Genomic DNA, 10,712 nt, shown 5'->3' on the forward strand with positions numbered 1-10,712 from the left:
GTTATTTTTTATGTTTTGTTAAATAAAAAATCATTATGGGCCAAAAAAAATAAAGATCTGCATTGATCACAACAGGAATTCATATAGGTTGACGTTTAATTTAATGTTTTATTCTTTTTTGTTCATATTTTTGGGGTGGAGGTGGGTGGATCCAAGTGATCTTAACTTAAATTAAAATGAGTTTGGGGAAAACAATTTGTTGTAAATATCCAATTAATGTAAACAGCAAAAACTTTTTAAATGCCAAGATTTGGCCGGTTTTATTTGGTTTGAATCCAATGAACACCAATGAAAACTTTAAAGCAGTCATATTTTGCTTCTGAATCCTTCCTTTTTACATTYAARTCATTTAGTTGGGGTCTATGTAAAGTGGAACTGTGATGTTTTGGTCTGAATTCCTCCTCATTGTAACTCCACAAGYCCTTCTTTCACCTCTTTTCTGAGCGGTGTCTCAAAGCAACTCATTTTGAGGCTGTCTCTTTAAAWGCAAATGAGGCACTTCACATCCCGCCCCCTCCAGAGCTGTTCATTCTAGTTTGATAGAAGGGTKTACGACTATATAGCAGCACAGAAACTCTTTATTTMCAAATGCTAAGACAACAAGGGAAGCCTTGTCCATCCAGCCTTACATGTTGAGTCTGAGCCAGAGCCAGAGGAGAATAAATACCWCCAAAATGTAGTTGGTAAGAMCAGATCTTATTTGGCAGTTCTGTTGCAAAAACTGTGATGTAATAGTTCAGAAAACATCTTAGAAAATAGAGAAAACGGAACAGGTTGAAAAATGTGACCCAAACAAAATATAAAGATCTATTCAGCACCGGAGAGACTGAATTAAATTTTTCTGTCTCTTAGAGACAAGTACAAGAAAATGTATTTAACAGCTAAAGAAGTGGATTTTGCATATGTTCCCTTTAAATAGTTTGTACTGGCACAATGGGATAATCTTTCACAAATATTTCTTTAAGAAAGCAAAACATGTACATATTACAAAAAAGGCTAATGACTGACCTCCTGATGATTTTATCCATTTATTAGTCAAACACGTAATGAACACACAAAACAGCCACAAMTGTTGGAACAAATGCTGTACACAGATCTGCTCTACCTTCTGACTTCCTGTGCTGCTACCGAGATAACAGCAAATGCATCCTATTTTCTTTTACTTGCAGATAATAATGTTTTGCTAATTCAGTTCTACTTTTTTTATCAGTAATAATTGAATTAAGTGATGTGACACAAGTGTTCCCTGTTGATTCACATTGAATCTAACAGGTGCTTCATTTTTATTTCATTTGAAGCCACCATGTTCTGTTTTGCTTTGTTTACATTTCCGTTTCATGAAAGCTTTAATGAAAACTGTATTGCATAGCGCAGCAGAAAAAAAAATTATACACCTGCAAATTGATTTGCACAAATATGAATGCACCAAGAGAAATGTGGCCAATTTGGTGAGCAAGGATCTAATTCTGGATTTCACCCTAATCAAAAAAGATGTAATTAATTAATCAGATAATTCACTGCCACGCATGGCAGGACACACATCTGTGCAGCGGTAATGAGGAGGGAGACAGACAAGCTGAGCTGAGCAGCTCTACTTCTCCCCTGTAGCTGGCTCATCAACAGTGCTGGAATCCACTGTAAGTTTGAAAAAAAAAAAGCTGCAGCTCTTACAGTTACTTTGATAACATCTCTTGTACTCCAGACTTGCTTTTTTTAGCATGTAAGTACAGTGCGAAGAGTCCAGAGGAAGTGAAGATCTGAGGCGGGTCGAGGTATCAGGGATGACTTGAGGGAGGCAGTGCCTGTACAAGACAAACATAAACTGTGCCACTTCATCTGAAGACAATGGGGGACAGGACACCAAGTGTGCTCTCATCCACATCTCCATTGTCTGCCCACCTCTTTTACTCCTCCTCTGAGCACCGAGCATAAGCGGGGTGAAAGGAGGAGGGGAAGGGAGKAGGACAGGGGAGCAGCAGGGGTGCAAGGGGGGGTCTGGCTGTGTTCTTTCTCCTCTGTCTGTGTGCGAATGCACAGACGGTTCAGTAGTAATTTGATGTGTGTCCCAGGGGACATTTGATGGATTAAAGCTAAGCAGCTCCATTTCGCAGCACCACCTGATCTTCCACTGCCTGTGCCCCATATAAAGGCTGGCGTGATTGCTGATCTCAGCTAGTCTGACAGTCTCTCCCTCTCTCCCTCCTTTCTCTGTCTGTCTCCATCTCTTCTCTTCCTCACTGGTCTCTTAAGCCTGCTGCATCACAGGAACTATCCAGTGCTGAACAGGATCGCTTTTATTTTTTATTTTTTTATTTTTTTCCAGGGGAAGCTGGGGGAACCAGAGAGCATCACCCAGCATTGCCATCAGGCTCGTTCACCACTGGTTTCCATTTTTTTCCTCCTTGTCTTATGTTTATGACCACATTATCCACAAGGATTACAGCCAAGCCAGCCCTGCTTGTGTGCATCTTCAGAGGGTCTTTCCTTTTTTTTTTTCTCATGCGTTTTTCTCAGCTCCGTGTTTTCACCCATTGAAACATGCCCCGCTCTTTTTTGGTGAAGAAAATCAAGCTCGATGATTTCTCTTCGTCCAACGTGGTCACCTCCAACCATCACCACCACCTGGACGACTCGTTTACTTTTACCCGCTCCATCACAGACTCGGTGACCAGCCTTGGGGTTCGTCTCAGCGAGAATGGTGAGTTAACATGCCTCCAGTTCTGAGCCGCTCCAGTTTTAAAGATCACTTGTGCCTGTAAAACGCTCCGCTGCTGATTTCAGCATGCCCGAACATTTCCAAACAGATGGCGTCCTCTTTTGTTTTAGTTTGTTGGGGTGAGATTTTGTTTTTTCTCCATGAGTCAGCCAATAAGAAATTAATATGATATGTAACATGCAGCCAGCTGATTTTCTGCACTAACATCCAAAATAATCCGCTTCAGAGTCACCCCACCCCCATCCGTGTGCTCCYAGACTTTTGTTTTTTGACTCCAGTGAAGGGCAGACACAATTCAGGTCACAGCCACGGATTAGTTTATGTAAATAGGGAACAAAACGTGTGTCTAATCAGGAGGAGGTCCCGTTACGTATTTGTGTAACTGCACCAAGCTTGTGGTGGCTGAACACGCTTAGGCTGGCAATATCTGGCAATGATGTGGACTGAAAAATTCATGAATATGAGCGATGAGTATCAAATGATACATTTGTCCTTAGCTGTTATTGTCCTTGAGTTCCCATCATGGTCCGATCCTCCCTTGCCCCCCTCTTCCCATCCAAATGGAGCTTGCACACAGTCTCCCCACCCCCATCGCTCCACTACATCTTTCCCTTCCTTCCGGGCATTTGAAAACTAGCAGGGGTTAGAGTTTCAGCCATGCAGGCCTACTGCCGCCACAAGAGACATCCCCATACTGTACAGTGAAGCCAGGAGGGAGGTGGAAGGGATGGTGAGGGGAAGGAGAATAAGGAGACAAAAATGCTTGGGGCAGCAGCGAGGCGGGTCACGTGACGGAGGCTGTACAGTAAACACGAAGAAAGGCACAGAATCGCGCCGTGGTCAACGCTCAGAGCGTCCACGCCGAGCTGCGGTCAGAGCCGAGAGACGACCTTCACTTTCACAGCCTGTGTTAAGCCTGTCGCTTCCATTTTGTGGCCACGTTTAGCGGGCCATATGTGCGCCTTTGTTGTGATTCCTTAAGACGTCCTCGCGCTGAAAAACAGCACMGCAGCTTTCCAACGGCGCTGAACGCTGTTGACGATCCCCACCTGTTATTCAACCATTTCAGCAGCAAGGTGGAATTTAAAGAAGCAGCATTGGCAGGGTTTGTTTTGGTGCTGCTGTTGCAAAAAAAAGAAAAAAACTTGAACAGATCAGCAAATTTTAAAGTAAAGACAGGCTCATTAAAGAATTCTCATCCTAATAAATACAATTATTTAAACTTTGCTTTAACTAAAACCTATTTAGTCTTCATAATGCAAGATGTTTTTTAATCAACAGTTGATAATTCATTTGTATAATTTTATGACTCGATTGTTCTTGACTCTATTGTTCAACATCATAAAATTTAGCCATTATCATTAATAAAACAAAACAAAACAACAAGGGACCATATTACTCTTTTAACAGCTGTTTCAACTGAATGATAAAAAAACCCTCAGTTTACGCTGATTAAAAGAGAAGAAAAAGAAGGTAAAATAAAAGATTTCTCTGTGCGGCTGAAACAGCTAACGTCAGCACTTCTGCTGTGTCGAGAAATTCTCTTTCTCCCCCTTTGTGGAGACATTTGACTTGAGTGTCTGCCGAACAACAAAGAGGGGTGGCTGAGAGGGTCCATTAATTACATGCTTGCTTTGCATTACAGAAATGAGTTTATGAGCTGTAAAGGCTGATACAGCGCCAGTCCTAAATGATGAGCTTCATGTCTGACCTTGGGTAATTGAAACACACTGAACACCTCTGCTTACAGTGATAATGCACGTAGGTTTTGTTGGAAGAAAAAGCGAGACTATTAACAGACATAAAACCAGGTTGTTGAATGCAGGGAATGCACCCTTCATTGTTGATAATGTGGCTGTGAAACAGGTGGATTTCACTGCTCTTAGCTGTCGTRGCAGCAGCAGTTCTTGTGATTAACAGCAGCTGTAAGAAAGAAATTGAAAGCAGATGAATGCTTGGCTTTTTAGATTTGGCTTTAGAGYGAACGTGACGCTCTGTCACAGACAAACAGCGTCTGTGCAGTTGAAAACTGTGAAGCCACGCAGTGCTGCATAATCCCGCGTGCACAGGCCTGTAGTTTCCTTGTCCTCGGGTGTCACGGTCATGTCTTTGACAAAGGGGGTGTGTGAGAACTGGAACTCTTGGGAATGGAGAAGCTGTAGAAGGAGAGCACTTAAACTGATTTCTTAATGGCTTGTTTCCTGAAAGCACTTCAGCACGCTCACTGCTGTAGACAGGTGACCCTGCTTGCAAACAATATGTGCAATGCCATGTAGTAGTCGAGCAAACTGCATTCAATAAACTATTATTGTGTCTTGCAGATACTTGATCTATTCCATGTATTATTTCTACCTTCAGCAGATTTCGACTCTTCTAACAGCTGCACTATTTTACAGATGATRGCCTATTGATCAGTTCAAAACTTTGAATTTCATTAAAAAGCAGTCAATACCTAATTTCCACTGCTTGCTGCACAGAGCGCTTAGGAATAGTTTCTTTTTCCTGCAGTTATGCCCTAATTGTCCTGGGAAAAGATTTTTTTCCCCATTTGGACTTAAAAAAACAAAAACAGAAAGTAAAATGCATTTAGTCTGCATTCAGCAGCGTCTATCTGAGCATCAGGTTTGGGCTCATTTAGCTGCCAGCAAGGCTTTTAGCTCCTCTCTCACTGAGCTGCTTCAGAGGGAAAGAAAGGACAGGAATGATGCCAACAAACATTTATCTCTCAGAAATCATGCTTTCTACTGTCGGGGACACCTAAATCACTCGCGGCACATTGTGGCTCGCTCCAACAGGTTTAATCCTGCTTGAAGAAGCAGCAGAATCTGACCTAAAAGGATGTATTGGTTTCCAGAAAACAGGCAAACAAAAAATAATGGATACCGAAATACRTTTCAAACCTTATAAAAATCATAAAGAATAACATTTACAACAGAATTCAGCATTAAACTTGATTCTTTGTTTCATGTGCAGTGCTAACATTTAAAGGTGTGATTTAAGAGGAGCTGTATTTCGCACCTTCCCACCCAGCAGAGTTCTCTGATGAGTGTCAAATTGTAACGCCTTCTAAACTTTGTCCAGTACTTTGTTTTTCCCGAGGTTTTGTAACATGTAATATGCTCTGTGCTGCCAGTCATCCGTTCACCGTTTTGAAAGAGGGCAGTCGTCCATCATTGTAATAATGTAATCACAACACGTCACTGTGTCCTCATCCATCACAACCTCTGGCCAACTGTGTTTGCGTCTGTCTCTTACCCAGGATACATCCAGGATTACATCACGCCATCTGTATACCAGGGGGAGAAGAAGATGGAGCATAAGTTGGCCTCTCCGGTGTCAGACCCCCTTTACACCCAGGTGAACAGTGCAGGGGAGTACTGCGACCCTGACCTGAAGCACCCCGACAGCCCCCAGTCTGGCATGACAGCCAGCGGCTTCTACACTGGTGAATCGGAGGCCCTGGCCGAGGGTTACACCATGGATGCCTTCTTCATCTCCGATGGGCGCTCCAGGCGAAAAGGCGAGGGGGAGGCTCGTGGGGGAGGCTCGAGAAGCAGCAGCGCAAACGGCGGCGCCCAGGAGAGGGGCGCCGGCGTGCCTCGCCACACCTGCAACGAGTGCGGGAAGACGTACGCCACCTCCTCCAACCTGAGCCGACACAAGCAGACGCACCGCAGCCTGGACAGCAAGATGGCCCGCAAGTGTCCCACCTGTAACAAAGTGTACGTGTCCATGCCGGCACTGGCGATGCACATCCTCACCCACGACCTCAAGCACAAGTGCGACGTGTGCAGCAAGGCCTTCAGCCGACCCTGGCTGCTGCAAGGTCACATGCGCTCACACACGGGGGAGAAGCCCTTCGCATGCGCCCACTGTGGCAAAGCCTTTGCTGACCGTTCAAACCTCCGCGCCCACATGCAAACACACTCTGCCTTCAAGCACTACAGATGCAAGCGCTGCAATAAGACCTTCGCTCTCAAGTCCTACCTGAACAAGCACTATGAGTCAGCTTGCTTCAAGGGCTCCGCAGACGAGGACGACTCCGGATCGGAAAACTAACCACATGGAAGAAGCTAAATCTCTGAACCCCTGTTGTAGGTTCACAACCAATAACCATGTTCACTCTGCCCTCCATGCCTTTTTTCTTCCCTTTTTTTAGAAAGCAATATTTTCACTGAGATTACGTGAAGAAACTTTACTGATTATGGCAAAGACAATTTCAAAAGATGCTGGATTTYCCCCCCCTGCACAGTAGCTAATCGTCCACAGAAACATACAATCAAACAACCTTCCTCAAAATACAGACTGTAGATGATAGTTGTACACAATTCAGCAACATGTGCTCACGTGATGGTGGGAACATGAAAACACACACATACTAACACACTGACACACACACACACACACACTCCAGTGTACAAACGTACGCACACTCACACTCACAAACACACAATTATATATGAGGCCTGGCATGTGAATTTTTATCAATGACTATAATATTGATATCAATAGTAATATTTAGATTCCTGATATTTTATAGGAAATAGTAACAAGAAAAAGGAAAAAAAAAACATAAAAAGGACTAACAGTGTTCTTTTGTTTTTTAGAGACAAAATGACCTCTTGTATTTTTATGCTGCTTTTTATTTGCTAAGAATTGAATTCTTTTGCAACTGCCAACATAAACTTTTTACAAAAATGTGAACTATGACAGTATTTGCAAAAAAAGAGATCATTTTAAAAAGGTAAAAAAAAAAAAAAAAACTCCGACCCCCATTTTGTTCCACACTAATGTTTCAGTTCAACGGATGTTATTTTTCTATTTCATTTTTCTAAATTAATTTTTGTGCTTATTTTGTCTTGTTAATTAATAAGCACCTTTGTAACTGTGGGTACTTAAAACAGAGCTCATCCTGAATAAGCTATATATATATAAAAAGATCATAAGTCATTTAACACAACTCTGCAAGAGCGGTGATTTTCAAATGTTGGCCTGTTGACCGGGCAGTTTTACTCTCTTCATCTGATCCAACTCATAATGTCACCCTGATGTTTAGACTCGGACAAAAAAAAACACCTGAAAGCCAGACCAAATGATTTAATAAGTGCCATGAGCAGTTCATTCATCTATAGCAAACAAGCAAAAAAAAGATCAACTCTTGTTCTTCCTTCACCATGACGGCTTGCATAAACCCTGCTGTCTTCATGGTGCTTCATCCGGTCTTATTAAGTAATCTTCACCAGTATTTGAGGTGCTCCCCCCACCCCACCCCACCAGTATTACCTCAGAGTGAAGGGTTAAACTCACACCCTCAGTTACAAAGTGACAGATTTTTATGTTTGTCTATTTTCTATGTCGCTCAAAGCTACACCCATGATTTAGATGCATTCCATCTATTTATCATGTAAATACTTTATTTATCTTCCTATTTATTTATTTATCTATTTATTTATTTATTTATCTTATTTTGTGTATTTATCGAATGCTTATTTATTTATTATTTATTCTTTAAATTGTTTTTTTAATATACATCCATTGACCTTGTAAGATGCTGCTGATCTTCAAAGAAAATGTTTATATGCATGAAAACTGTAGAGAGTCCGTGGGACTTAGTTTTTAAAGAGGAACAATGTACAGAAGCGGCGCTAGAGGACTTCCAATGAATGAATAAATGCAGAAGTACCTTTTTTTTAGTTTTGATGCAATAACATGACTGACAAAGCAATTGACATGTTAAAAACAATCACAGCTGTTCTGTTTTGTTCAAGGCAATAAAAATTAATAATGAAAACAAATCCCCCAAATAATACCGAGCATTTTCTAAAAAAAAAAAAAAGACTAATGCCTCCCCCCACCACTGAAACGTTTTAGCCCATTTTTATAGTCTTTAAATCTCAGGCAATAACTAATTCTCAGAAGTGGTTTACAGTTTTGTGTATGAACCCTGTTTTTATTTAAACTCGGTACAATTTGAAAGAAAGAACAGCAAYAATAACGTTGCTATTTGAAACTAAYWCAAGTGTTAMGTCACTTGGTAARAAAAACAACTCTCTATCATAATTATTATTTTTAGCTTTAGCTTTTAAGAACAACTAAAATAGATTCTTATTAAGTCATAAAATAACCAAGCCTTTAAATACAGTAGAATTGACTATTTATCTTCACTCTGTCAGAGCGGTTTAAACTCTCTGAGGTCGGGAAGGAAGTGGCTGTGCATTCTCTTAAGCAGCACTAATGAAAATGATCTTGGCATGAACTTTACTGGCAAAGAGAGTTTTCAAGATTGCTGTAATAAAACGACTCGCAGCGACGCGCTTCCAACTCCTACTTCATCTGTCCCGTATCCCTCCCCTCCCAGCCAGCCGTCCTCCTCCCGTCCCAACTGCCTCCAAACAGACGCTGCGAGCATTAGATGTGCTGAAGTGGGATTGTCGGAGGGTGGCGGCGTGTGGGAGGATAACAGGTGTTTGTAGACAGACTGCAGATAGGGAGCGTAATTGAGTCGGTGAGCGACCTCCGAGGGGAAGGTCAAGCACCAGCAGGCAAATGCACTGTCAGCGATTTGCATATTCCAAATAGATGGTGCCGTGGCAGTCGCTCTGAAACACAAAACTACAAAAACTGGAGAGAAAAAGGAGAGCAGGTTTATTTGTCCTTCCTCTCCTCTCTGTTCCACCATCGTCCCTGTCTAGTGCTACAGCTGAATCACTGCATGAGAGCATCCAAACCACCTGTCTAATGATTCACCCGCACAACGCACCGTTTGGAGCGTTGCTCGATTGTTAAACAAATGCAGAAATTATTGCTTCCAAAAGATTCCCCTTATTCGTTGTTTTTTTTTTTTCTCTTTTACTGAGTGGGATGGCTATCATCCATCTTCTAAATCCGGGGGCTGTTTTATTATTACAGACGAATGCACTGAAATAATAAAAAACACCTACTGTAAATGTGCTGTAGATGTAGTATAACTAGCAGTATTACAGATCTACTTCAGCAAAAAAAAAGACTAATTACAGAAAAGGAGGCACAACTTAATTGTAAACTACAGCGCTTAGATGTAGGGAAACATTGTTCCTCTTTTGTAAATAGAATTGTAAATATATCACAGCAATAATATCACAATGCATGTAGACATTTAAATGCTCTTTTTCTATTCAAGTCTTTTTTTATATATTTAAAAAAAGACAAAATACAGGTACCAATTGCAGTCTGGGTGGCCACGCGAATCAGGGAGTGTCTTGATTAAGAAGCTATCTGTTCTAAGTTCAAACAAAAACTTCCAACTCTGTGTTTCCTCAAAGATCTGATCCTGTTTAGTCTTTTTTTTTATCTTCTTTTGCTTTTCTTTGTATTTATGTGCCCAGCTTGGCTGCGCAATGAAAAAGTGCCAAAAAGTATGATTTCCATGACAAAAGCCTTCAACATATGGTTGGCTGCTCGAAACCATCCATATGGTCCTCAAAGAAAGGAAAAAAAAAACTGATTAAGATTTTCCACTTTCTTCCTCATTCTGTCTCCTACTCTCTCTTTTAGTCTCTGTTCCAGCTGAGTATGAAGAAACTTAAGCCATGATTGCTGAGGGGTGTTTTGATTTTTCTTGTTCTGCTACAATTATTAATGATGACAACAATAGCAATGATAACAATAATAAAAACAATAGCACAAGGAACCAGCAAGTCCACTCGTGTTTCTTTTTACAACTGTCTTTCAGTTTCATCTTCCTGCATTTTGTTCTTTTCAGTTTGATCCCAGGAAATAAAAAACGTGCAAGCACCAACTTATCCTGCAGATGTTCACACTTAGAAAGAAGTGAGTCTGGTGTCTGTTTGGAGGAGCCTTCAGTCAACATTAACACAGTGAATAATTATACTTAGACAATAATGTGCCATCAGCTGCAGCTTCCTCTGCCAATGTTTGAGGGATTGCATGAGMTTTACTGTCAATTTCCTAAATTTTAATTTCACCACTACGAGGGAGAAAAAAAAAGCCAATATCT

General features: G+C 41.3%; 1 protein-coding gene across 1 annotated transcript; it reads left to right on the plus strand.

Moving 5' to 3' along the window:
• Positions 1 to 1,450: 1,450 nt before the first annotated feature.
• scrt2 (scratch family zinc finger 2) lies at positions 1,451 to 10,385 on the plus strand. Its single transcript, XM_014033679.1, has 2 exons — positions 1,451 to 2,698; positions 5,976 to 10,385. The coding sequence occupies exons 1-2, from the start codon at positions 2,539 to 2,541 to the stop codon at positions 6,773 to 6,775; spliced, it is 960 nt and encodes a 319-aa protein (XP_013889133.1). The 5' UTR covers positions 1,451 to 2,538; the 3' UTR covers positions 6,776 to 10,385.
• Positions 10,386 to 10,712: the final 327 nt, after the last annotated feature.

This window comes from Austrofundulus limnaeus, unplaced genomic scaffold, assembly GCF_001266775.1.
Source record: "Austrofundulus limnaeus strain Quisiro unplaced genomic scaffold, Austrofundulus_limnaeus-1.0 Scaffold1804, whole genome shotgun sequence".
Classification (NCBI taxonomy): domain Eukaryota; kingdom Metazoa; phylum Chordata; class Actinopteri; order Cyprinodontiformes; family Rivulidae; genus Austrofundulus; species Austrofundulus limnaeus.

Excerpts from the sequence above, each read along its gene's own strand:
- scrt2 (XM_014033679.1), top strand. The coding sequence starts at position 2,539 with ATGCCCCGCTCTTTTTTGGTGAAGAAAATCAAGCTCGATGATTTCTCT. Across the intron at positions 2,699-5,975 it reads GGTTCGTCTCAGCGAGAATG|GATACATCCAGGATTACATC; the intron begins GTGAGTTAACAT and ends TCTCTTACCCAG.